Source organism: Acanthopagrus latus, chromosome 11 (genome assembly GCF_904848185.1).
Source record: "Acanthopagrus latus isolate v.2019 chromosome 11, fAcaLat1.1, whole genome shotgun sequence".
NCBI classification, from domain to species: domain Eukaryota; kingdom Metazoa; phylum Chordata; class Actinopteri; order Spariformes; family Sparidae; genus Acanthopagrus; species Acanthopagrus latus.
In genome coordinates this window covers 4,960,209-4,987,815 of record NC_051049.1, presented here as the reverse complement: position 1 = coordinate 4,987,815, position 27,607 = coordinate 4,960,209, and the positions used below count along the sequence as shown (strand labels likewise).

The 27,607-nt window shown below is 43.0% G+C and overlaps 3 protein-coding genes across 32 annotated transcripts in view; 1 reads left to right on the top strand and 2 right to left on the bottom strand.

Annotated features, from left to right (window-relative positions):
- kif1aa (kinesin family member 1Aa) overlaps positions 1–4,398 on the bottom strand; it is a 37,871-nt gene extending 33,473 nt beyond the window's left edge. For all 26 annotated transcript variants that reach the window (XM_037115151.1, XM_037115156.1, XM_037115157.1 and 23 more), the window contains exons 1-2: positions 4,037–4,398; positions 1,691–1,859 (exon numbers count right to left, since the gene is read on the bottom strand). In XM_037115151.1, coding sequence (XP_036971046.1) covers positions 1,691–1,796 — 106 coding nt within the window. In that variant the 5' untranslated portion in view covers positions 1,797–1,859; positions 4,037–4,398. The remainder of the gene's footprint in view (positions 1–1,690; positions 1,860–4,036) is intronic.
- Positions 4,399–13,354: 8,956 nt separating this feature from the next.
- On the bottom strand, positions 13,355–27,555 carry LOC119028738 (tetratricopeptide repeat protein 39C). 3 transcript variants are annotated; one of them, XM_037114994.1, is made up of 15 exons: positions 27,419–27,555; positions 27,016–27,164; positions 20,825–20,873; positions 19,570–19,698; positions 19,034–19,148; positions 17,565–17,925; positions 16,074–16,242; positions 15,684–15,777; positions 15,478–15,585; positions 15,261–15,370; positions 14,513–14,636; positions 14,305–14,402; positions 14,104–14,208; positions 13,958–13,996; positions 13,355–13,824 (listed from the first exon to the last, which is right to left on the bottom strand). In XM_037114994.1, the coding sequence occupies exons 3-15, from the start codon at positions 20,855–20,857 to the stop codon at positions 13,735–13,737; spliced, it is 1,575 nt and encodes a 524-aa protein (XP_036970889.1). In that variant the 5' UTR covers positions 20,858–20,873; positions 27,016–27,164; positions 27,419–27,555; the 3' UTR covers positions 13,355–13,734. The 3 variants fall into 3 exon arrangements, with proteins under 3 accessions (XP_036970889.1, XP_036970890.1, XP_036970888.1); XM_037114995.1 differs by lacking the exon at positions 27,419–27,555 and having other exon boundaries at positions 27,016–27,165; XM_037114993.1 differs by lacking the exons at positions 27,016–27,164; positions 27,419–27,555 and adding an exon at positions 21,744–21,926.
- Positions 19,876–27,556, top strand: zgc:103559. Of its 3 annotated transcripts, none has more exons than XM_037114996.1 (12): positions 19,876–20,263; positions 23,729–23,875; positions 23,986–24,137; positions 24,357–24,471; positions 24,561–24,707; positions 24,817–24,862; positions 25,094–25,187; positions 25,273–25,459; positions 25,578–25,716; positions 27,025–27,197; positions 27,284–27,316; positions 27,407–27,556. In XM_037114996.1, the coding sequence occupies exons 1-12, from the start codon at positions 20,189–20,191 to the stop codon at positions 27,554–27,556; spliced, it is 1,458 nt and encodes a 485-aa protein (XP_036970891.1). In that variant the 5' UTR covers positions 19,876–20,188. The 3 variants fall into 3 exon arrangements, with proteins under 3 accessions (XP_036970891.1, XP_036970893.1, XP_036970892.1); XM_037114998.1 differs by lacking the exon at positions 19,876–20,263 and adding an exon at positions 22,513–22,651 and having other exon boundaries at positions 23,733–23,875; XM_037114997.1 differs by lacking the exon at positions 19,876–20,263 and adding an exon at positions 22,585–22,651.
- Positions 27,557–27,607: the final 51 nt, after the last annotated feature.

Here is a 27,607-nt window from a genome sequence, read left to right as displayed (position 1 = left end):
TTCGGAAACTCAAGTGCGAGCAAGTCACGTGTGCTAACATGACTAACTTGCTTAATTAAAAACTAAGAATAGGTAATAGATAAACTCGAACAGGACGTCTCCAAGGGCATCGCAGTGCTATCCACACTGTAAATATATTCCCTGTGGATTACAGTGCCTCTGATCTAAGTTTACACTGCTAACGGAGACACTGCTGACAGCAAAATACTCACTGTCCACCGCTGCAGGGCTCTGTGTCAAGGTAACGACACCAATCTTTACTGTAGGTTTCATCTAGTCGCCACCAGGCTGCGAACCTTTTGAAGGGTGTCCAAAAAAAGAAACTATTCATTTGAGACTCTTTAAAGAAATGTGTGTGGTTCTTTTTTTAAAGTTTAGCAGGGAAGCACATCAGAAAATCCAAAAGAAATCACACAGTTAAAATATGACAGCCATCCAAAAAAAGCCACCCAGCTTGCTGTCTAGTCACCCATGACATGAGGAAGGAGGGGAGCTGGTGGCTAAATTAGGCCAAACGGTAAATATTTCAGGAAGCCTCATCCATTATTGACAAACGGCTTTACCTTGCTAAGCAGACTACATATCGAGTATCTTTCCAGTCTCATCTCGAACGGTCCTCGCTCACTGTGCACTGTATAACCAGAGGAATGTCGACTGCTCTGAACTACACTGAGAAAACACCTGTCCGAAAAAAAACTAATACAGAGGATTCAGCTGGAAAACAACTCCAGTTAGATACAAGTGCACAATAAGTAACAAGTTTATATGAGTTATTTAAGATGTGCAAACTCATTCTGCTTCATCCAGATGCATTTTCTATTATCATGCACATTTCATACTTGCACTGTTGGCAGCTTTAAATAGAGAAATCAATTAAAAAATGTTGAGTGAGGAGACATTTTTTTTAATCTGGCTTAATCTGGCCACATAAGCAAATAACAGGCCTTGTCCTAAATAAATATCAGGGTCAAATATGCAGATTATGTCACCTACAGCATGATGTTCAAGAGATTTCCATCTCGACAGCCGGGCCGCAGCTCGCTCTATTTAGCGACTGAAAAATTGACTCAGTGGTGATTAGACAGTCGTCAATCTTGCAGACAAGCTCAACAGGGTGACATTTCTCTGTAGACGGATCAAAATTATCTCCTACCGTATCTCAATGACCCGCCTCTGAAATTAAAGCTGATTCTAAATTGATTTTCTGCTGATATCACTTCTTAGAATAGATCAGGGGTGAGCGATGTGGCCCTAAAATAATATTGTGATACATGATACAGCCTAAAAAAGCTGGAAAAAATGACTAAATGGGAAAAGGCAAGTATTAAAAAGAGTGAAACAGTCTGGTTAGTTCAGAAAATGACATTACTTTACCGTAACGCAGCCTTTAAAACCAGGAAAACACAACAGTTCATATTTAACGATATCCAAAATCTAAGATGGTCGCCTCATATCCCGATAACGATCTCCTGCCCAGCCCTAGATGGGTCTTGCTTGTTCACAGATTTGCAGAGTCACCACTGGCATTATGCACTGAGAATGTTAATTTCAAGTTTCCCCCTTCACAAGAGGGGGGAAAAAGGTCAAGGTCAGAGACGAATACATGAAATACAAGACTAAATATACAATCATTAATCAACAGAACACACATCACAGCAGGTGAACTGTAAGCTCTTGTCGCAGTACTTACTGGTGGTGTTTCCGGTCATCTGAATGATGCATTTGCTTTCTTTTCCGATCTCCCTTGAATTGAAGGGGCGGACTCGCACCGCCACCTTCACAGAGGCCCCTGCCATGGTGCTGTCTTCCTAGCACCTCGGGGTGCCTTCGTTAGTGCCCAGGTGTAGGGCCCTGCAGGTCTGTAGGAGGGAGCAGATAGTGAGTTAGAGCCTGATGGATAGATTGGATTATCGATTATCCTATCACAGATTTGTAGGTATCGGCGTGTATGTTGTCCGATACGCAACAATATGAAACTTTAAAGCGGTAAAACGATGCTTGTGATAATTTATAGTTATTAAATTCCAACTGTTCCAGCGCTCTGATTTCATTTGAGACGATAAAGTTTCTTCTTGAGATGTAAAATATCCTTCCTCTGTTAGATTTGTTGATCACGGTTGTGTATAATAACCAGCCGAAATATTAAATTTAGACTTATACATCATATTGTTGTCAGCATCAGCCCCAAAAATCAAATATCGGTAACCTAGATAATAGTTTTCTCGCTACATTAATGCTTTTCTGGCATGTGTTATATTATGATGTAATGTTACAGAACTGACTCTGCTCTATTTTATTTTACTTCATACTTCTTGTGTTAAAAATTGTAAGAGCCGAATATTACACCTTACGCTCGACGCGATGGACACAATAGAAAGGGCAGGGCTGCGGAGCTGTAACATGAAAAGACCATGCATGGTCAGCTACAGCCAAGGGGAGATGGATAATACAGCCAGCAGTGACAAAAGAAGTGCAGCAGCAGCTAAATGTCAGGCTATTTCCCTGGATGACAATGGCACTGAAAACCAGCCACAAATCCAGGCTCTGGCTCCATTCAGCAGCTCTGTTTCATTTAAAAAAAAAAAAAACAACAAAAAACTCTCAACTCGTCATACTGCTCCAAAAAGACTAAACATGGAACATTAAATCACTGTTGGGTGTGTGCTGTGGGTGTGTATCAAGAGCCAGCATGACTCATCATCCCTGCCGATCAAATTACAACGATTTAATGTTTTCATCAATAAGCTTTAAGAGCGAGCGAGATGATGCGATTATCTTTCACTGCATGTCTCGAGTCCAACTGCACACGTTATGTGACTGTCGTGATTTACAGCATGTGAAGAAGAGGAGAGGCGTATTTCTTGGACTTAATATACGCCCCAAGATTTGGGCTAATTTTGATATTCAGAGTACGTTTCTATGGTTTGTGACTCAGATGTCTGTCGTCATAATTGAGTGTTGTAAATCTGCTGTGTCACCCAGGCTTCCTGGTACATCCTCTACAGCTGGCACCCAATACAGATTCATTTGCAAGATGTATGCGAGCAAATATGTGGAAAAAGCTATATTTTATGTCCCTCAACCATACTGTTCATTATCGGGGAAAGAAAAATCAGGATTCATGTACAAAATAGCCCGAAAAACATCCGAGATTTATTGTCAGTGTCGAGATTGTTGTGATGGTCTGACATGAAGTGGTGAAGTTGAGACTCAGGTGCTTAAAAGCGCATCTTGTGTTGCGTCCCACTGCCACAGAATATCTCATGTAAAGGCTATAAATGTATCCAGTACTTGAAGTTCTGGAAAATTTGTAAATCTCCTTCAACATCCATGACTATAATCTTCTCCCACAGATGCTCAGACCAATCAGCTGATGATGCAGCTCAGCTGGGCGGCCACCATCTTCCCAGTGACAAAGGCTAAAGTCATGAACACCATGCTGGTGTGTGCTGTATCTGACAGCTGGGTACAATTTCACCTTAACCCGCATTTAAAGAAATAAATACATATTAAAGCTTCAACTGTTGTTTTAAATGATCATTTTAAGCATGACAGTAAAACCACACACACACACACACACCACACACACACACACATACACACACACACTCACAACACTGGCTGTCAGTCCCATATTCTACCAGACTTAAAATCTTAAATTCACTGCAGAAATAAATACTTCCTGCGTCATTTTTCGCAGCTTATGAGCACAAAATGTCTCCAAATTAACAGCCTTTCGTTACCCAATGACAGGGGGCGTTTTACCCCCTTCTCGCAGAATAAAACCACATTTAATTCAAACAATACGCGACATAATAACATGACAGTGCACGAATTGTTCCCGTGTTATAAAGCAGCGTTAATGTCACTCTGGTCTCTTTATCTCTACCGACGCTGACAGCCTCTTCAATGGCCGCACCCTATGCCCATCTCTTCCCAGGAGATTTTAACACTAGGTAAATAAAGGCTGTCTCATTAAAACTGCATTATTAAACGAAAAGAATGGAAATTTAAAAAAAAAAAAAGGTGAACCTACCTCCGCAGCGCTGGTCACGTCTCACTCTCTCCCCCCCACTGTGTGCAGACGGTGTTTTGTCGTGCTCGACCGCTTTATTATCCTCCTCCAGGTCTGACAGACACCAGCTACCAGCCTCTCCTCTCCATGAAAACGGCTCCAGGCTCAACTCACCGAGCGCCGACCGCGTCTCGCACCCGACAAGCCCACCCCCCTCCTGGCCTGCCCTCGCCTCGCCTCGCCTCGGCAGAAATATGACCTCGGTTGTGTGTTATTTTTTTTAAAATCTTTTTGGATGGCCGGCCGCTTCTTCACACCCTAGAAGCGGTCAAAATGGCTCTCTCACTCTCTCTCTCTCGTCTCACTGTCTCTGGTAAGGATGCTCGAGCTCCACTGAGCCGGTGACATCACCACCGAGGGAGGTAACAGCATCAATGCAGTAGTGAGAGGAGGGAGGAGGGAGGAGAGAGGAGGGAGGGATGATGAAGGGAGGGAGGGAGGGTGGAGGGGTTATTAGTATCCTTGAAACACCTCATGTAAAGACTGCTGCTTGTGTTTCATTCAAAGTTAAAAACAGAAAATACAGGGAAAAAAACAAAAAAACAAACAAAACAGCAGCATTTTTCCCCATCTGAGGGCTTGAAGTTGACCTCCAGGATTGTGTTTTTGAACGCAGCACGCCAGAGGAGAATGAAATGATTGTGTGAAAAAGGGGGTTTAGTAGGTCAGGCCAGGGACGTCATGCTGAGAGGAGACAACCTGGCACACAGCAGCGTCTCTGCACCGTGGAAACTGTCCACTGAAGCACACAGTAAACCAGCTCAGAGCACAGCGACGGGACCATGAGCAGCAGAAATATTATTATGTTCGCATTTTTGTAAGTTTGCTGCTCCTGTGTGGGGCCTGTTTCTGGACTAATGTGGCTGACTGCATTGCAGTTTAGAGGGTTTTGTGTGTGTGTGTGTGTGTGTGTGTGCCTGCACCCTCCCCCGTCTACTGCAGCAAATACTCAAAAGTTAAAAGGTTAGGCACACAAGTCGCAAATGGTCTTTCACGCATTCTGACTGGTCGTAGCAGGAAAAGCACAGGGGCCAAATTTAAAGGTGCACTATGTAGATTTTTAGAAGAGAAAGATCGTCATTAGCTGTTTTTTGAAAATGGTGGATGGACATGCATTCTCCAGTCTTCTGACCACTCGAAGAGCTTTACAACACTGATGGTGGTGGCTGCCGTACAAGGTGCACATCAGGAGCAATTTGGGGTTCAGTGTCTTGCTCAAGGACACTACGACATGCAGCTCAGCTCAGCCAGGGGGAGCCAGGTTTCCGAACCAGCGACCTTCCAATCACTAGACATCCCGCTCTAGCCCTCGAGCTACAGCCGCTCCTGAATAAACAAACTGACATTGAAGGACAACACAATTTCATGCTGTTTTACTTTGTTTATATGTGGCGGACCCTGCCACCTTTTCTAGCTTCGAACTGTGTTCTGGGGACCTTCTTTTCCCTCTGAGTACAGCTTGTTTATTCAGTTATGGATACACTAGATTTTCTGTTATAACCCCACTCATGCTGTAAATATTAAAATGATGTGCTTAAATTTCACCTCCAAAACTACGTAGTGCCCCTTTAATGATGTCCCACCATGACCTTTAAACTGAAGTAATGTAATGTTTACAGGTCTTGGGGAGTACAACTACATATGTGGGGAAAAAAAGAAGTATACAGTCTTTTGTGGCTCCAGATGAAGCTGTAAGTAAGTTGCATTGTGGGTAATGTTAGGTGCCAGGTATTTCAAAATAAATTAAGAATTAGTGGAATAAATATGTGATATCTTTGGTTCTACTCTGTTGATTCTGATCATTTGTTTTCACCACGATGAGTTCAGCAATGTCTACATTACCCACAATGCATCTTAGCCACCGAGTGACATCAGTGGAGGCAGTTTATCTGAATACATTCAGCCACAAAAGACTTTATGTTACTTTTTTACACACGTGCAATTCTATTCCCTAAGACCCGTGACCACACTACAAGGTGTAGAATTGGTGGAGTTACCTTGAAAATGGTATGAGATGATATAAGTCTTCAGTGTAATGGAAACAAAAATGAAAAGAAATAATAATTAAAACTGCAAGTAGCGATGCAGTTGTGTCCACTATGTGGCGCTAGAGATCACCCATTAATTATAATCATGGTGCAGTGTATGATGTGGAGAAATGCGCTAAGGGTGGCGCTAAGGATGTGACACAGTGGTGATGCGTAGGCTGTTCAAAGCAAAACCCTCTACATGTGTGACCATCTTGGTGGAGATGGGAAAATGCATGTTGGCGTTATAAGGACTTCCTACTTTATGGCGAAGCATCAAATTCCAATCTGTCACGTCCACCAGGGACAATGGAGGCAAAAGATAACGGAGGCGCTGATGGCACTCGGGCCCTAATAACAGGGAAAAACTTGGCAGCGTAAACTAGAAGAACTTCAAACTTGTACGTAAATACAGTAGTTAAGTAAATGTACATAGTTACACTCCATAGCTGACTAATGGTATTAAATCATGGAGGGTTAAGACTCTAAAGCTTAATGTGTGTTTGGAGACATCTGCTTGTACTGTGCTTTTATTTTGAAAACTATGATATATATTATTTCCCTTAGTAAAAGCACTCGTTGTGTAGTGGTAGATCACAAAGACACTTCCCCAGTTGATCATTTACATTAACACAATTATTTCTGTGTTGTATGTTTTGTAGATTTTTTTATGATTAAATCTGCAAATTAAAAAAAAAAAAATCTAATTAAAAATGAATATATTTACATACATTTACGGAACATTCATCTGAAAGTCAGGTTCAAAATCCTCATTTAATTTGTCGACATATTACAGTCAAAGGTTTTGTGGAGAGGGATTTGTTATCCCAGGTAACTGTCACTATACCTGAAATGCTGTCTGTCACGAAGCAGACAGATAAAAGGTCGTTTTGAGCAGTTAAAGTAGTTTATGTGCTCATTACGCAGCCTCATTGTTGTCTGCACACAATGATTTCTGTGTGTTTGTCTCAGTTCTGGTTTAATGTGTCTTTTGAGTCGCTGCGCTGACTCCCTGTGTGTCAAAAGATAGACTTTAAAATCTTATTACTGGTCTATAAAGAACTAAATGTTCTCAGGACTGAACACATTTGGTTTACTTATATGGGGTTATTTAAAATGTTTGTTCTGATACAGTTATTATCTTCTGTCTTTTGGATGCTGTTGTAATGTCTTAATGCTTTGGTTTAGATTAATTTCTATGTCTCTGAATGGTTCTATATAAATAAACTTGCCTGTAAGAGGTTTTAGTCGACTTAAGATTATTAGATCTCTAAACCTTGTTTTAAACTGAGTACTTACTTACAGAAAATAGAAAACTTGACCTGAAATATATCCAAAAGGCATTTTAGTTAAGACAGTTTACAGGCTCCTCCTCAGCTTGCACCAGTAATTGTCAAGTCATTTTTTCCACTTTCACTTCACCTGTTTGGTTTCAGCTAAATTCAGTCCAAGCCTAAATATGCTCTCTGAGCTTCAATTATTAATGTACATGTTTTATGTGATCACAGTAAAGGAAAAAGTTATTTCTTTGTGGCTGTTGTGGAAATAGTCATATTTTATATCAAATTAAACAGCAGAAACTGGGCTACAACATGTAAAAAACATGTTTACATGACCCAAACACAGCGTAAACACTACTCAACTAAACAACTAAACATCAAACCTCGTGACTCACCCAAACCCTTGAAATTGGCTTGGGGATTAAATGGTTAATTAATGATCCTCTCTATAAAAAACTAATTTAAAACCATTCCAAACAAGTGATTTACAAGTGACCTCAATAGGAGATAAAAGAAGTAGAAGCATAATTTTAAATGTGTGTTTTACTGAAAAATATGAAAATGTCAACAATAAGGCTCTCAACAACACATGGGATGCACCAGAGCCAATTACCATCCATGTTGGGGCCCCAATGGATCATTCTTGGCTCATGATTCATCCAATGGACGCTCAGTTCTGTTGTGGTTTTAATCCTGCTCATCTCTGATTTTTAAAGAACATGCTGAGTCTTGTGATGGAGTCCAGTGTCTCCTCTCAAACTATAATTTATCTATCAGTTTTGTTTGTTTTTTCTGCAGTGGAAACCAGAGCTTCCATCACCTTCATCATTATTATTATTATTGCTCGAGACAAAAATGGCATTTTTCTTCTTTTCGACTTATAATGAAATGGATAGAAATATATAAATATATGTAGTTCGGCTTGTGTAAATATTAGATCTTAAAATAATTGACAGAGGTGAAATTCAGCGCCTGAGGAGATGTTCTTGGTAGTGAAGCTCTCAGACAGTCATCGAGCTGATTGGAGAGATGAGAGGACCGGGCCTAATAATGTCAGTGTGTCCTTGTGCAGAGGGACCTGACCCGCACATTATAGGATGCTAATGGTTTGGTGGCTATAAAAGGTTGTTGCCGTCCGATCGATACATTTTCATTCCCTTATCTTCTTTTTCTGCCAATCAGCTGCCAGTACTGCACGCCACATCGTCGTTTACGTGATTACAAATGTCTTCTTCTCTGCTCCTATTAGTTGAAATCAATTTTCATGTATAATGTGAATGGGTTTATTATGCCCAGATCCGTTGCACACGAGGCTAAGCGGCAGTAAAGGGCGTGGAACAGGAACTGGCGGTAGGATACTTTCGGCTGCTCGGGTTTCATCCTGAGTGAAACACAATGCAATCGCGTTTTGTGACCTTGCTCTTTGCACAGTCCTACCAAACCCTACTGCTCTCCCTCCCCTCCCTCCCCTCCCTCGCCTCTCTTTCTCCCTCGCTCTCTGTCTCACACACATTTGCTTCATCTCTCTTGGGCCCCCCACTCTGCCTCATCCACTTTGATCTGATGCAACTGCTTTATTTAATTCATCAGCATCAAGATTTCGACGTCTAATCCGCGCACGGAACGATCATGCCGCCGTGAGGTGCAGCCACGGTTCTTCTGACGTCATGACATCACAAGAAGTGAGCGTGAATCACAACATATAAAGACGGATGATGTCACCAAGCGTGAATCACCACATGCTAAACTGAAGTACCATGCTTGTCCTCCCTGGGTTAAAAGTGAAGTAGGCCAAGCTGAGGGTTCAGGTTTAAAAGTGCACGTAAATAGGAAATGTCCCTTGATTATTTAAGACGACCAGCGTCCACTAGGGGAAGAATGCCGGAGGAGCGGTGGCATTGTTTCTGCCCAGCCCTCCAGCTCTCTTCTGCCATGTCTAAATTCAGTGGCACAGGAGCCTGAATAATTCATTGGTCGAGTGAGCTGTTGCCTTGAGCCTGGTGTGACAGACATGTTTTCTTAAAGAGACGATGATGTGTGTGTGTGTGTGTGTGTGTGTGTGTGTGTGTGTGTGCTTCTATCAGAGCCTGTGGAGCAAAAACTCCCGCCCGAAACACATGCAACATGGAAACAACAGAGACAATAATGTCATAGATTTAATTATTAATATATAGATGGACCGTTTCTCCTTCTGGAGCTCCTTTTTTTTTAATTGGAAACAATCATAACAATGAAAAACGTGTATTTCTGATTGAATTAAATAAGATCAAATAAACATATTTTAATAAAGAATCCACAAAGGAGAATTCTATAACAATGCAAATGCATCAATCAGCCACTAATGGAATATAAAAACCTATAGTAATCGAATTTCATCTGATTTTTTTTTTTTTTTTACTTATCTTGAAAGTCTGTCTGTCTGAATGACTCTGGGCACATTTCAAACACAACACACTTTTCCCTTCATTGATCAGCTTGTGTTCAGGACGTGCTCTGCCATCTTCAGACATATATAGTTACCATATTCTCCTCTGTGTCGTCTGTCCTGCTGTTGTTGAGGTGTGGGAAAACACAGCACATCACATCCTGGGTGCAGCCTGCGAGTTAAGCTCCCTCTGGTGGAAGAAAAAAATAAATGGATGCTGTAGAAAGATGCAGTGAAATTAAGGTAAAACAACCTCAAACTTTGTCATCATTGTGATTGTCTGCGCTGTTTTATGACTATTTTTGTCTATTCTGTGGTTCTTCCTGAGGTTTGTCACATTTCTTACCTGGAGAAAGGTTTTTCTTTCCTCAACCAGTGCAGATTATAAATCATTGAAGAGAATCTGTGATTTGTGATATTAAAACACAAAAAATAATTGTTTAGCTTCAGCAGAACAACATACTTCGGGTTGAAATAATCAGTCTCATAAGATAGCGTAAGTGACATAAAATATGTCTTTTACTGACTTACGTAACATTACGTAACCCCAGTCTCCTGAGAGAAAGACGTCCATAACCACCTATCAGACTTTTCTTGCTCTTTATAAAACTGCATCAGAAGGGCGAGAGGGTTACCTGCAGTGTCGAACTGGATCATCTGACGTATCATCTGCAGCCTCACTGGACGTTATAGTGACAGCTGACCAGATGAAATGTACCATTAATTTGAGTAAAATTGGGATTTGTCTTAGTTTGATACATTTGGGTTAATGTTAATTCACAAATCCCAAAAATACACAACAATAGGTCTTGTAAATTCTTGACATTTTGATGCTGAAATGTTACATATTAAGTATTTTTCTTAGAGATTAATCTCATGTGAGACCTGACACGTTTGACATAACATTAACTGACCAAGTCCACTTCAGCGCCAAAGAAAATAACTCCACAAACGTGTCTAGATTAATGGAGAACAGTTTATTGTAGAGTTCAGTTCCTGACATGAAACCTCAATTTCAACAAAAACCTCATGACAATAGGAAAAAAAACAAACAAAAAAAAAACTCTTTCAGTGACAGAAGTATTTGGTACAGCGGGGGAAGGTTACTGACATTTCACCGTTACGTTTACTTGCACTGGCGCACAGACCACTTGCACAGTGGCCACCTCAACATTTTACCACAGTTTACATCCATCACAGCCACGACGGGGGAGGAGGGGGGTGACTGGCTTTGTCTAACCAGCTTCCTGAAAGCAGAAAACGAAATCTGTCCACGACCTCGAACATGGGATGAAAAACACAAACAATCATTGTTGAAAGCCTCTGCAAAGATTGACTGTAAGATGCACTCCTTTTTTTTTTAATTATATTGCTCACATGACAAAAAAACCCCAGAGTGTTAAGTTAATAAAAGGCAATACCCTGCACAGAATATTTCATATGTACAGTGAGAAACTGCGTGTTGTTAAAATCACTCTTATGACAGAAATATTACTCTAAGTCCGATTCAAGATCACACTTTTGAGCTCAAAACTCTTAACTAAAAAATAAGTATACCGTAAATGACGCTCGTAAAAGCACAACTTCTGCTATGTTATGAAATAAACATGTCACTGTTAAGACCTAATTCAAAAGCTTGTATCACTAAAACACTACTAAAATAAGTAATATATGATTATTAGGCTGACATTTAGCAGCACCTTCAATGGTAACATTACAGTACCCAGTGTAACGTATTATAACACCTTCATGTATTTTGCAGGGATGGACACGCAGGAACATCTGACTTTAATACGGTGTTGAAGCCGCTGTTACCCTGCTCATACCATGCATAGTGCACAGGATCAACGCCTGGTGTTCCCACGTTAAAAAAAACATCGCAAGGGCTTTGTGACGTGTGGTGATCTCTCAAAGCTATAAATGTATGACGTCTACCTATTTCAATGTGAAGAAGCTGTTACTATGTGCGACCTTCAGGTGAGTTTTGCCTCTATCTAACTACCCATGGTAACTAATTCGACTACTAGTCATTTAAATTGTGAGTACACTAAGTGGCTCCCCCACCCCTTTTTGATATGACTTTATGTCAATTTGCAATTCAACAAGCAGGAACTGTAATAAGAAAAAAGCATTACTTATGAAATAACTGCTGAAACATTAACAATCATGGGAGTCCCTTTATAAGACTATATAAAAAAAGAAATATTAAAACTCGACTAACCTTTCCCTCGTCTTCTTCATGATATGTGATATAACAGTTTGTAGCTCCTATTTTATTATTAAAGAGAGAAATGTCGTCTGCATGTTTTGAGAAAATGTGGAAAACACTATGAGCTGTAGCTTTTATTACTTAATGTGAAGTTGCTATCAAGGGGTCATGTCTCATTTAAAAGTTTATGTGCTGAATCGCTCGCTGAAGACGGAGGTGTGACTGAAATCCTCCAAATACACAAGTTGATGAGGAAAACTGTTACTCACTAGCTAATACGTTTGGGTGCAGAAAAAACACTTAAAGGAACAGTTAGAGATCTGGAGAAATATGCTTGTTTGTCGTCTTTTTTTTTTTTTTTCCCAGGGTCAAGGATTGATATGAGTTTCATCTCCCTGCATCCTGTTAAGAAATGACCAGCAACAACCACGTGTTTAGCTTAGTTAAGCGCGAGAGCAAGAAGCGAAGGCGGAGGTCTGGAAATAGAGTCCGAAAAAAATACCTCCTTGTAATAAAAACCCAAATGTAATTCCAAAAACAAAACCCACGCAGCTTCTGAGACCTGTTTCCGACAAAAAACCCTCGCTGGAGGTTTTTTTTTTTTATTCTTAAAGTTACAGTTCAGGTCTTTTGATGTGGGGTTGTCTGTGTTTGCGTTGCCGTCAGACAGACATTTCATTTCACATGTGCGTAGGAATACAGGTGTTGTACGGTTGAGTGCCGAAGAGAAAAGCTGTTAAAATACATTTTGCTGCTGGTATGGTTTATAGCAGTACAACGCCCTGATTCCTGCCAGCGCTACACACTGCCTCTCCACACAGGGGGAGAGCTGACAGTCACCTACGGAAACTGACACTGACTAAATGATCAGTACCTCATAAAACCCAGCATCAAAACACCTGAACTACTTTCATCATCGTCGTCAGACGAGGTCATGAAAACGGTTAAAGTTTGTTTAGGTTCAGGCATCAGAACCACTTAGTTAGGTTAAGGAAAAGATCATAACTTGGGTTAAAACAAGTACTTTAGTTACAGCTATTTTTTCAGAGTAATGGGTGTTTGTTTTCGGTGCAACGGGCTGTTGGATTTTTGGGGCTTTATGAAAAAAAATCACCCTCCAATAAGAATGTCTTATTTTCACAGGGTAAATATTTAATAAAGACGGCATAAAAATGTGACGTCGGAGTTGGATGTTTTTCACCAACACCTGCAACTTCTTAACTGCTTCCCATTCACGGGCTTGTCCGGGGGAATATATTGGTTAGCTTGCTGGCTGACAAGATAAATCTCGACCGGCAGCAATGATTTCTTTCCACAGAATGAAAAAGTCAAGTCACGTTTTTTTTTTTTTTATCCAATCAGTGCTCTTTATGTCAAACCCTTTGACACCGACCCTAACCCCCCTTCACTCTTGCTTTGAAGGCATCGATTTTAACTTGCTAGCCATACCTACGCTAACCATTCCCATGTTCTTTGTGCTAGGCTAGTATGAACCCGTATAGCCTACTTTGTATCTCTTAACAAAATGCAGATGACACCTCATATCAATCTGACTGGGTAATCCCACAAAAAAGTGTATTTCCCCCAAAATCCTTTTAAGAATGGATAACACAGGAGTCTGTTCACTGGGGATGTCAGACAGTTATTCTGAGTGGCTTAAAACTTGGTGTAAAAAGCCATGAGAGTCGGTTAAGCTATTGCAGCTTCCCATCCTGGAGTCACTGGGGCACTACTTCCTTCAAAGAAGCCAGGGCTGAATGGATGCGGACATGAAGCCTGTTCTCAAAGTCGTAGCCTGTAAAATCCTCCTGAAAGATTGTAGATGGATGGATGGATAGATAGACAGATCAGTGACTTGTGACATGTGATATATTACATTTCTAATATTATCCTTGAAATAAAAAATAATTTATATCAACAATAGCTTTAGAAATCGTTTACCTTTGCTTGAAGGAGCAATGATCTCCCCTTTCCCACCGTCTGGATTGCAATATTAAAAAAGACTGAGTTACAACTGAGCATGTGATCATATTCTGTACAATCCAGATTAAAACAGGAACGAGTAAAGGAGAGTGCAGAAGACTGACCTCCGGTTTTGCAAGCAGTATACAACCGAGCTCATAGACGGCGTACGGCTGAACATACGAGTTGATCTGTCGTCCGTACTCATCTCGAGCAGCCAGCTGGAACGCCTGGATCGCAGTGAAAGCAAAGAGGAATGCAAGCTGAGTCACATTAAATGTGTAAATTAACTGGAAAGTCATTCAGCGCTCACTGTAGACTGCTACCTGAATAGCATCTCTCATATTTCCATGACATTTGTGAACGGCGCCGAGAAGGAGGTGTTTCAGGCCTCGGCACGACGCTTCATCCAAACTCTGTAACACTGAAAGAACATGAAGAGGAAAATCATCACACAGGGTGAAATTAAATTCTTAAGAATCTGGCTGCTGCTGACTCGGTTGTGTTGGCGTGGATCGTGAAGGTTACACTCACCCTGATTCATTATCTGCAGTTTAGATGAGGAGCAGTTTTGAAGCGCTTTCCACAGATACAGCACTTCAATCACACCCAGGATGCATAGCTCTCTGGTGGGGGAGATCTTTCTCAGTCTCTCCGCCTGCAGATAGGAATCAGACGGAGAAGGAGAACTTCTGTTAGACAGCTGTGATGACTTTTGAAAGACAGAAAAAGGTCCAAATCTGCAGAGAACACTTGACTGGGAACCAGAAGAATATGCTCCGGTTTCATTCGCCCTGACAGACTGGTCTAATTAAATAATTAAAAGAAGAGAAAAGAACAGCGCTGAAGGCTTTTCTCAATGAAAAAGATGTTGTTTTTTTCGCTCTTCTCTTGACTGACATCCATAAGAGACTGATTCACCAACTGGCTCTCCTACTGTTGATCTGATTGGTTGAAAGTGAGCAGGTGATTTTTCATTCAATAACCTGCCAAGTGTTTTTTTTTTAAAAGTTTGTGTCTTTTTCCAAACAGTTGCTAGTCGTGCCTGTCCAGATGGTTGGGTGTGACAAAACCATCTGGTGCTTCAGGTTAAGCGAGCCGTCTTGCTTCCCCAAATTATGATTCAGCAGGAGCTAACGAGCTCACATTTCATCCGTGTGTTGAAGCTGCGGACGGTCTGCTGTCACGTTAACTAGCTAAGCGGCACATCACATTTTTCCTTGCACTTGATTTGTTATCGGTCTGTCCGATCGTTCTGGCACTGCCAGCTGGCAAAACTCACCCTTTTGACGGCAAACTGCTCTATCTGGTTGTTTTTCCTCTTGAACAGCTTCTGCACATCCTTGAAAACTCCGCTTGCTCCATCCAGGTCCCCTGAAGCCCCCTGACACACTGGAAACATACATAAAACACTACATAGAATACAGTGTTGACATACAGTATAAACTATTCATTGCAGCAGTGTAAGCAGACAGTAGGTTAGTGTGTGACAGCCTTACCTCCAGTCAAGTAGGCATAATAGCACTGGGACCAGCGCGACTCATTCTTCAGCCTTTCAAACGACCTGAACGCATCTTCAAAATTCATCTCTATCATGCTACACCAACCTGGTGCGGAGACAAGCAGACGGAATAACATGAAACCCTCCGTGTGTTGTTAGCCAGATGTTAGTATGTCACAACTAACCTGGTGAGTAAACACGTACCAATCTCATAGAGACACACATGCTGGATCTCTCTTTGGTCTGATGCAAGCTCTAATGCATCATGGAAACAGGCCAAAGCACTGTTGATATGGCACTGGGGACAGAGAGAGAGCACACACACCGACAGGTAACGCTCGTTATGTCGGACACACACTACATGCATGTGTTGAATGAGAGAGTTCGATACGTAGATGGTGGATCAGACGTTGGTGAGCTAATGAACAACCGGACACGCATATTAACTGTATTAATTCTCTTCTGTAAAAAGCTTCTGCGTATTTGTCATCTATAGTCTTTATCCGGCATCACAAATAAACCATTTACAGCGTCAATAGACTTGTTAAAGTTCAGAATATGTGTCATCACCAGCCGAGAGCCTGCTGTACGTACCTCTAGCCGATGGACCCGCCCTTTAAAGAACATGAAGAGGGACGAGTTGGGGTAAACCACCGACTTTCTCTGCAGGATAGCTTTGGCTTCCAGCAGCCCCTCATGTGTGTCGGAGCCATCCAGAGCGAAGAAAGGCAGCACTACCGTGTGGTACCACAAGAGGGCCAACCTGAGCAACACAACAGGAGATTCATCTCAGTCTGTTACCATCTGAAGCTCAGTGGGGTTCCGTATTATTGGATGTTTTAAAGGTGCAATAAGTCAGACTTTTAGTTTAGAGCATTCAAAAGTTTGCTGAAATTATTGACAGATTACGAAGAAATAACAATCAGACATTATGTTGAAGATGTCTAGGTGACGTGTTAGCATGCTAACCGCTATCCCCTGCTTGGAAAAAACTGCATAGACCTGCACCAAAACTCAACATGAAATAAACAACGCTCCCAGTCCAGGTAGAGTCGGCTAATACGACAACTAGCTGCGCGGTTAGCAGCAGTTAGCGGTTACTCTGGTGATATGCTGCCCACGATTTGTATGCGGCCAATTCTTACATATTGCTCCTTTAAAAAAACTGTTCCTAGAACACAAATATATAACGTCTTGTTTAGTAATGTTCTTTTAAACTGTGTAATGGGTTGCTAAGGGGGGCTGAGAGCCACAGACATACTTCATACTCAGGATCCTTTGTTGTCACCAGCTGTTGTAACTGCATTAGATGATTTTGTTCTGAGCTACCTGAGGGCAGCACAACAAGCTCTAAACACATCACATCACTTTATTAAGTGAAACAACATTAGCAGCAACGCTGGCATTCATTCAGAGCCAAGTCTCTGGCCATCTGATGAACGTAAGTTTCAGCTTTTAAGCTCCTTTTCTAGTTTCCATCAGGTACTTAGTGGCTAAATGCTCCACTATCTTCACAAGTGGCTGTACTTCACACGACATATGCAAAATAGCGCTTAACTCGCTGAGATTAGGCCAAAAATGACATTTACTGTGTGGACATTAAATATGAAGTGAAACTCAATTCAAACTATGCTTGCCATCATATTTATCCTACTTCACACTTTTCTAGATAGCAGACTTCCCTCAGACAGCTTATTTCAGCGGAGCACAGCTTAATTTAGTGGAATAGGGAAAGTCGCTGTTTGTGTCTGCTGTTTGGAGCTGGGCAGGTAACGTATGGTGGGTTTTCACAGCTTTTTCACTGAAAACATTGGAGTGAACCAAAACAGCAAAGTTTCAGGCTGTAAAACCAACACATCGAGCTGAGAGATGCTAAAACTTTGCAGAATGATCTGTGGGTTTGTCACTGTGAGCAACACCTTTATCACTCATAGTCATTTGACAGATTGTAGATCTAAAAATACAACTTATAGCAGCTTTAAAGTCTTAAATTAACTATAGTTGTAAGGCACAACGGTACACATCACTTCTCATCATCTGTTACCTTCTGTAAAAAAATCAACTATACAACCTGAGCCTACTCACGTAGCTAGCGGCGCCTTCATGTCCTTGCTCTCACTCGCGTACATAAGGGAGGACAGACCCTGGAGACGGTCGCCGGGGAAACCCAACAGGTTGATAATCTTGAGCAGGTGTGGAGGCACCATGGAGATGCACAGGTGGAAGAGACCGTAGCCGAAGCTGACGGAGCCCTTGAGCCGGTCCAGGGCCTCCGCCGTCACGCCGTTCTCCACTGGGGCGTTGTGGTTGGCGTTGTCTGTCGGGGGGGACTCCTGGTGGACAGAGGACCTCCGCTGGCAGGTGTCCTGCAGCTGGCTGATGTCACTGTGGCACTTATTGTACATTTTCCACGCCTTACGAAGGATCCAGCCTCCCTTGATATAAGCTGTTAGTGGAGACAAGAGACAAGGGTTATTAGGGTTTTTCATGGAGAAGGATGAGACCGTCATTTTCTGGAATAAAGTCATGAAAACTAATGAACATATCAATGATCAGTTTATTATATTCAGCTACGCCAGTCGTAGTTCTCTAAGCGTGGAAATGTTTGTCTGTCAGTCCACAACTCTGGTCGATACTGAAGTATCTCAGCAGCTATTTCAAAGATTTCCATTTAATTCATGCAAATATTCATTTTCCCATTTGGATGCATATTAAAAATGCTGTGATGATGTTTCTCAATTAAAATAAGTGATAAATGGCTCTATATTCGAACAGTAATCACTGTTACAGACTTTGTGGTCAGTAACCATATCTTCCATCCTCCTGCTCTTGCAGTAAAAGAAAAGAGAAAGGTTCTGGTATCTCTGCCCGCTTTATCTAATCGGGACAGAGAACTCCATATAGATCACAGGACCGTCTGTCTGCGGGTGAATGCATCGAGGGCAGGATGCTCCTGTTTGCTGTGTCTGGTGATTACTGCCATAGCAGTGAAACAGTGCAGGAGCAGTGTTTTCTGTGGGAGGGCGTAACTCCATTTTACCTGCACAAAAATGCTACGTAACACAATAAATAAAGGCAAAAACCCAAGAAGCAAAATATGACCTCTTTAACAGATTAGCATTTAGCTCAAAAGACCATTTTATGTTTGTAAATGAATCACAAGAGCTGCTTGCATGACTGTAGATTCTTCCTCGTGATCAATAATCAATTAACTGTTTCATCTCTAGTGTGTAAAATGCCCTTTACAATCTCCAAGAGTCCAAGTGTGTCACTTTTGAATATTGAATATTGTGTACAACCCACAGAGCTGACTCACTGATACTCAGTTTATATAATGATACCAAACAGAATCAAGTTTGACCGGTCACTTGACCAAATAAGTAGCTGATCGATTATGGCATTTCACTGATAATCAAATTTTGGATGACAAACTTGTGTTGATATACAGTCTATTGTGTGCAAAGGTGACGTAACGTGCCAAACGCTGGTTGCCCCGAGAGACGGATATTGAACATCCTGCTCTCATCGACGGCGCGGTGGTTACATCTGATTACCTGAAAGTTCCTGCTTGACGAAGGAGAGCACGGCGAGGTACACCTGACAGTCAGCGACGATGATTTGTCTCTGTAGGCGGTCCACCACCACAACGCCCGACCTCTGGGAGTCCATCTGTAACACACACACATTCAATAAGCCACACACACACACACACACACACACACCCTCTGCATGGTTCCCCTGAGGCTGGCAGCCAAAGTAACAAGGAGTTTCCTGAACGACCCAGAGCTGCTCGACAGCCCCCTCACTCACTTTGCTGATTACATTTCACAGAAGTACTAATTGAATCTGTGTGTGGGCTTGGCATGATCTCACTGCTGCCTGCATCATTAAGCCTGATGCAGAGGATATGAACTGTGAGCCTGCTGCGGCTGTGGTGTTAGGGCACCTCGGCAACAGTGGAGCACAAGTGAAAAATCTCGATATGTCAGTTTTATTATAGATAATTCATTTCCCCTCGATGCTCAACTTTGACAGCGGCTCTATGATCAGAGCTGCATACATAAAATACAGATTTTTGATTGGTACCCACGCTCTTTTTAATCTTGTTTCTGATTGTCTCGATGACTCCGGCGCTGTCGCTCTCACACAGCTTCTCAGTGGTCCTCAGGTCGTCGCAGGCTGTCTGCATCTTCTCCTCCTCGAACGTCATCATGGCATTCTGCAACGCAACGCAGCAAAAACGGTTCGTTACCGCCACATCTATTATTCTGATATCAAACTCTCTTGTTTTACAGAGCAGATCTACGCACAGATCGGCGTGTGAGCGAGCCTACAATCAGAGACATCCTGTAATTACAACGAAGGAGTGTTATGTAACACTCTTGAAAGGGTACAAAGGGCTCTTTCTGCATAACAATGAATGGAGCAACACGGTGACATCTGTCCAGCTGTGAACACAGCGAACGCAATCGGAAAATCTTGGCTCTGATGTTGCTGAAACCTCCTCAGATCTCCCTGAACGAGTGAGGAAACAATCTGACACAAACAAAGTAGAAAGTAGAAAATGATGCAGTGAAATCTGAGTGACAGTTGTGGAGTTTCATGGTTCGACATTTTGATAGTTTTCTTGTATAACGGAGGCAGTCTCTTTATTTATGCTGCATTAAACTACCCCTGAGCATGTAAGAGTGCCCATCGCGATTGGTCCGATGACGCCGCCCCCCTCTGCCCTCGGGGCCATCTTGCATCTGGGAACAGAGGATGACATCATCTCTGGCTTCATGGTATGTAAGTTTTGCCACAACAGTGTGTATTTGCACGTGTGTGCGTTTGTGCGTGAGAGACCACCGACGCGCTCCCATCACTGATGCGTGCAGCGTTACAGTAATGTGCTTCTCTGCAAGAGCAATGGCGTTCTAGAGAGGAAGATGCGTCCATTATGTTAATGGATGGAAAAGCAATGGAGAGGATGCCAGTGGTGACAACAGTGCAGCTCGTTTGACAGATTAGGTTATCTCAGGTCTCAGTACTGGCTGCTCTCTTTATGATCTGTCTCTCAGGTTGATTAAAGGAGACCTATTATGCTTTTACATGTTTTCCCATGTCCTCCAGTGTGTTATAAGGGTTTACGTGCATGTAAACATCTTCAGTCTGCACCCACAGAATGATTCAGTGATTTGGCGTCATCACACTATGTCACACATTTGCATAATTTATGCCAGCAGCTAGTTTAGTGCGTGAGACTGGATTTAACACAGATGCTCTGTTGTGAAAATAAGAATAATATATCTCCTCTGATCAGCCGTTTGTTAGCTTTTATTGGATCAGTGAGAGAAAAAACTCACCAGGAAACTGACGAAACTGGCCCCAAAGCTCATCAGCGGGCTGTGAGTCCTACAGAAAGACAGAAAACAGGAACAAAAAAGGAAGTTGAGTGACTTTAAAAAAAAAACAAAATTATACATGCAACACAACAGATGCATTTCAACCTCTGTCTCAGAATCTAGAGAGCAGAAAGAAAGTGAATCACAAACACAGAACTGACAGGAGCCGTGCACGGTGACTTTTCCATCAGGTGCGGTCACGGCTCCTGTGTTCAGCTGTCACAACTGATTTCAGGGGTCAAACCGCTGACTGCTTGTTTTACATGAGGTGTCCACTGTCCACCACACAGGACTCACACTCAGATGCAAGCGCTCAAAAATCTGATGTGCAGTAAAGACCGGAAAAAGAAAGTCGGACTGATCTGTGCAGGGGTGATAATAACACAGCTGGTAAGACCGACACCTGACAAACTGGCTTTAAAGGTGCACAATGCAGGTTTGGATTTACAATATTAGTAGATAACATTGATATTTATTTGATGTATTTCAACAGCTGAATACACAAGCTGTCCTCAAAGAGGGATACAATCACAGTAAAGCTGTGTGTTGTCATTTTCTGGCAGTTTGTTCAGTTTATCCAGTCATGAAGCTGATTTTTCCCCTTCTGATTAAAATATCGTCCCAAAAAACTACACATTGCCCCTTTAACATTCAGCCAACGCAGCACTTTATTTGAATCACACTGTGGTGTGTGTGCAGCGTGATGTCTGTCACTGTCTGTACACTAGCAGTACATGCTGTACTCTGGGTGTCACTTTGATGTCTCAGCCACCTGTAAACTTGAGAGATAATTTCTAATTCGTCGTTCCAGGTGCGAGGCGCGCAGCTTCCTGTCGCACACGATCGTGCGCAGCCTGATTTAAACCGCGAGGTAAATTACCTGTATCTCCTGAAGAGCTCGTCGCTCTCCTTGAATCCGTTGTTGAGCAGCATGTTGATACCTTGCAGGGCCATCTCGGCATCATCTATGTGCTCTGCCTTCTCCTCTACCTGCTGCTGCTGCTGGGACTGCTCGGGACCCGCCATTGTTTATGCCACAGCTCAGCGGCTGTTTGATGACACCAGTGCGATGGAGGAGAGGAAAATATGAACCCGGTGTTTCTTCTCTGAAACAAACCCGCATTGGTTTACTTCCACTGGTGAAAGGGAAGGAAGGAGGTTGGTTTGAAACAGAGACGCGCCTCTGATCGGCTAAAGAAGAGGGAGAAGAAGAAGAAGGAGGAGGAGGAGAAGAAGAAGCTGGCTCCAGACGTCTGTGCGCCTCGGGGATAGGCCACTGATGTCCAGACGCGCTCGATCACGCTGCACTCCAGCGATTCACACTGATCATCGTACTCACCGGCAGCAGACGTCTGTGCGCTCATTCATCAGCCAACGCACCGTGATTTACCTCTAAATCGGCCATCCGTCAGTTTTTCTCCCCCTCCTGTAACTCAGCGCCGTGCAGCAGCAGCAGCAGCAGCATTACATAACGAGCATCCAGGCTGCCGTGCTGCTCTGCGAGTCCCACGTAACGCGCTCGTCAGTCGGCCCTGGCGTCATAACGCACGGCGCATCGCCGGGAGGATGGAGGGATGGGGCCCGCTGAGGCGAAGCTGCATCCTGTCAGCCTCCATCGCTCAGACTCCCCTCCACACCCACAGGGCTCCAGACCCAGCCCCCTCGCCTCCGGCCTGCAGCCAATAGACGCACGGATCGAGCCGCCTGCACTGCAGCCTCTCCTCTCTAACAGGTCTCCTCAAAGTTGGTGAAATGGACCCAGTGACGGCAAAATACATCATCACACAGGTCAAGGAGACACCTTTTTTTTTTTTTTAAATGGACATACTGCTTCTTCTGTTTTATATCAATATTTGATATTGACATGGAAGCTAAATGTCAATTTTTCCATAATAAATATCGCTAAATAATAAAAAAAAAAGCAGCGAAATGTAAAAATAACAGGTGTGTCTTATTTGACACAGTTAGTAACACAATTTGGCATTGGTTTGGAGTCGCTGGGTCACGTGACATGGAAGCTATCGAAAAGAAATGCTAAATTATTACAAAAAATATCCATATAAAACGGAAAAATGTAGTGAAATGTAAAAATAACAGGTGTGTCTAATTTGTCACATTTAGTAACACAATTCGGCATTAGTTTGGAGTCGCTGGGTCACATGACAAGGAAGCTATTGAAAAGAAATGCTAAGTTATTATAATAAATATCCATATAAAAGGAAAAAACAATGAAATGTAAAAATAACAGGTGTGTCTTATTTGTCACATTTAGTGACACAATTCGGCATTAGTTTGGAGTCACTCAAAATCATGTTGGCTCAAATTATGATCGTGACATGAGTAAATTCGCGGGGGTGGTTGTGATACTTAAAACCATTTATCCACCGTTTTACAGACACTTCTTTCACAGTAAGGTCTGTTGCTGTTTTCTCTTCTGTTACAACTGTTTCCGGCGCATTTGTGACGTCAAACACGACTCTGAACATGGCCGCTGGGTTTCCTCCCCCTCGTCCAGTAGAAGCAACTGGGCCTCTTCAGCCAGACAGAGTATAGAGTTTCTTTATTGTCACATGCACAAGAGTTACAGTGACATTCTCCTTCCTCCATGAAAAACATTCATTTGTCCTTTAATTTCTTCACATTTCAGTAGTCTTCATACTTACTCATAGTTGTCTGTTCTGCATGGTCGGACCTGAAATTCAGCTGTGTCACACAGACAAGGAAGGTCAACAAATGATTATCCTTTGAACCGTTCTGCAGGGGGGTGGTGCCTCAGCACTGGGCCACTGAACTGTCAAGAGATTGTATCTGATGTGTGGAAGCAGAGTTCAGACAGTCTGCTGTGCTCATTAACTCTCAATAAAGACAGACATGGAGCTCGGATCCGCTGTCAGTGCAGTGAGGAGTAACAGGGTGCTGGTTGGTGATGAAATCTGTCCTGCTGTCATCGTAATAAACGATGGGAAGATCCATCAAATACTCTCCCACGGGGACTTCTCTGGGGCCTGTGAGGTAAGACTGCTCTTACTGCAGTTTGCACAAACTCCCCCTGGTGGAATCAAAGTGGATATATGCTCTTAAACAAATGTCTTATCTTGTGTGTGACATGGCTGTGATGACAGGTGCTGGATGTGGGCGACAGCGTGGTGATGCCAGGCATTGTGGATTGCCATGTACACGTGAACGAGCCAGGCCGCACGTCCTGGGAGGGTTTCTGGACCGCCACCAGGGCCGCTGCCGCCGGAGGGGTGACAACGATTGTGGACATGCCGCTGTAAGTTGGAGACTTAATGAATTAATACATTTGTATGGTGGAGAACCTTTTTTTGAAAGGTTAACCAGGCTAATCGCAAGAACAAGAACACATTAAAACGTCTAAAAGAAAAAATAATCTTAACCTCAAGATGCTTTTGACAAACGAGGCCCAGGACAGTTTGGAGAAATTCGATTGAAATCACCAGCAGTGATTTTTGTTTTTCTTTCTCTGTAACAGAAATAGCATCCCTCCGACCACCACCCTTGGCAATTTTCGCGACAAGCTGCGGGAGGCGACAGGGAAGTGTTTTGTGGACACAGCCTTCTGGGGCGGTGTGATTCCTGGCAATCAGGTAGAGAGGAACAGCTTGGACCCATTTCTCAGCCAGACTGCGCTGAATTATGACCAAAGCAAACACAAACAAACGATGTCTCCCCACAGCTAGAACTTCAGCCCATGATCCAGGCGGGAGTGGCTGGCTTCAAGTGTTTCCTCATCCATAGCGGAGTGGAGGAGTTCCCCCACGTGACTGACAGTGATCTGCACGCGGCCATGAAGCAGCTTCAAGGCACGGGAAGCGTCCTGCTGGTAAATCCACGCCCGCAGCATCCTCCATAACGTCTGTAATTATTAAATCCACATGCCCAAATGAAGCACAGTAACGTAAATTAAATACCGTCTGTGTCGCCTCCTGTAGTTTCATGCAGAGACGGAGGTTCAGCACACACCAGAAGAGGATGGAGGTAATAATTTCACAATGTACAACAGATTTTCTGTCTGCACACATTAAATTACACATTACAGTCAGGCTGGACATTATGGACAAAACGTGCCACTTTACAATAAGGTACACAGAAAATGTTTGTGTTGCCGCTACCACTATTGTGATGACATGTTGAAATGTTCTGTCTTTAAACGAGAAGATTAGTATTTGAAAATGGTAAAATAAGCTCGCAGTGCTTATATTTTTGCAGACCCCACCCAGTACTCCACCTTCCTGCAGTCCAGGCCTGATGTCATGGAGACAGAGGCGATTCGCACTGTCACAGAACTCTGCCTCCAGTACCAGTAAGAACACCAGCGTAGTGACAAATGACTGTTAAATGAAAGAAGATAAATCCGGATGTTTATCGACCAACTCTCTCTGCTCCAGGGTGCGATGCCATATAGTTCACTTGTCCTCTGCAAAGCCGCTCAAACTGATCCAGGAAGCCCGGCAGGCTGGAGCACCTCTAACAGTGGAGACTACCCACCACTACCTCAGCCTGTGTGCAGAGGACATACCTGCAGGGGCCACGCAATTCAAGTGCTGCCCTCCCATCAGAGGATCTGTGAACCAGGTGAGCAGAATAAGGCGCACAGCAGATGGATCATCAGTTTGAGCCTCGGCGGTAAAGCTACACAGCAATTGGTTGAGATTCTTTGATCACCGGTCGATGCTTGATTTTGTCCCCACAGGAGCAGTTATGGTCGGCACTGAAAACCGGGCAGATCGACATGGTGGTGTCTGATCACTCCCCCTGCACCCCTGACCTCAAGAAACTGGATAGCGGAGACTTCACCCAGGCGTGGGGGGGGATTTCTTCTCTACAATTTGGTGATTACAGATAAGAGACGACAATCGCAAAAACATTCCTCGCACAACTGCCACCACAAAACTCAATGCACTAAACTATCAATGTCTGTTTGATGTCCGATATTTCCAATATCACAACGCAAAGGCGTACACCAAGTTCACATCCGCCAGTGAGGATGCGCTCCGGCAGAAACACTCAGAGCTCAGTGTCTGAATAGCAGTTTTCCAAGACATTCGTTTTCAGAACAAAATGCCAAAACTCATAGAAAAATCTTTGTTTTAAGAAATAGCCACATACATGTGGACAGGGCCTGTGACATGTCAACAGTGGTGGCTGTTTAACAGTGGAGACAACAATGCCCATGATACCACGCTACTACACGACATTATCAAACCACGTGTTTTGTTTGCGTTGTTTTGACTGAGCGACTCCTAGTGGCAGAACGTAGACTGTGCGTCTAACTTGTTAACAGCCATTGTTCATCCATCTAAAGCGAAGCAGTGTATGAACTACTTCTTCTCACATTTTAGCTTACCTGACCCCTGAGAGTGTATTTTTCATTCCCTCTCTGTCTCAAAAGTCAAAGGTCATCAACTCATCAGTGTCCCGTCTTCACTGAATCGGTAATCAAAGAGACTGATGCGAAAACGCATCCGCAGATTAATGATGTCAAGTAAAAATTACATCTCTTCCACTTACTATGGAGGTTTTTGTTTGTGGATTTACAATTGATATCTGAATGTAGAGCTTTTGACTGTGAAGAGGAAAATGCGCCAGCATCACCGTAAAATTTCCATGGCTGCTGTCACAGAGTCATGGCAGTTTTCACATTATTCACTGTCTGTGGAGCCGCTCCAGGATTAGTCTCTACATGACAAATCCTTTCCTGCTTTTCAGCAGAAGGAGATACTGGGTGAAATTCACAACTTAAACCTGGCCCATGCAATATTACAGGGAATTTATATGCAAATTTTCTTTTAAGGGTGGATTAGTTGCTCCCTTCTTCCCTCCTCCCACACATAATCCTCCTGACAGCCACCGACACCGGGCAAAGTTCACAGCGAGGTAAACAAGAGCTGCGTGCCAGTTTAGAGGACGGAGCAATCATTCACTGTTCAGTCAGAGACAGTGGGCAAAGTCTGACAGCAGGAAGAGTGTGACACTGATCAACAATGTTTGCTTCGTCTCCTCAAAGAATAAAGATGCATCCTGATGTGACTGTACCTTTAAGACAGCAGTAATGAACGCAGAAGTATAAATATTTAATGACGTGAACTCAGTGCTCTATAGGCCTGTTAATCACTCTGCCACATTCGTACCATTTGCAGGATTGCCTCTGTTCTGGAGTTCAGCCAGTAAGAGAGGCTTTCAGCTGTCTGATGTGGTGAGACTCCTCAGCCGGAGAACAGCCCAGCTGTGTCGCCTTGACGACCAGAAGGGCAGCCTCGCCCCTGGCTACGATGCCGACCTGGTCGTATGGGACCCAGAGAGAGAATTTCAAGTTAGTAATCAATTCAACACCTTTTATGACACAGAAAACTCATTTATTTACATTATTTTCACCTTAATTCCCACATTTCTTCACAGATTAAAGAGGCAAGCGTACATCATAAAAACAAGGTATTAAACGTCTAGATGTCATGATCACACTTAAGTGTATTTTTATACGACTGAGTGGGTGACTGTGTGTGTGTGTGTGTGTGTTCACAGCTAACTCCATACCTTGGCGTCACACTACAAGGAGTGGTGACTGCCACCATCATCAGGGGGCGGCTGGTGTACAGAGAAGGCTCCTTCTGCCCCGAGCCTCTGGGGAAGCATCTCCTCCTCCCTCAGAGGAAAACTCAAGCCCAACTGTGAAACACAATAACAACAACAAGCTGTAGTAACACCTCAGCGTGTCTGACTTAT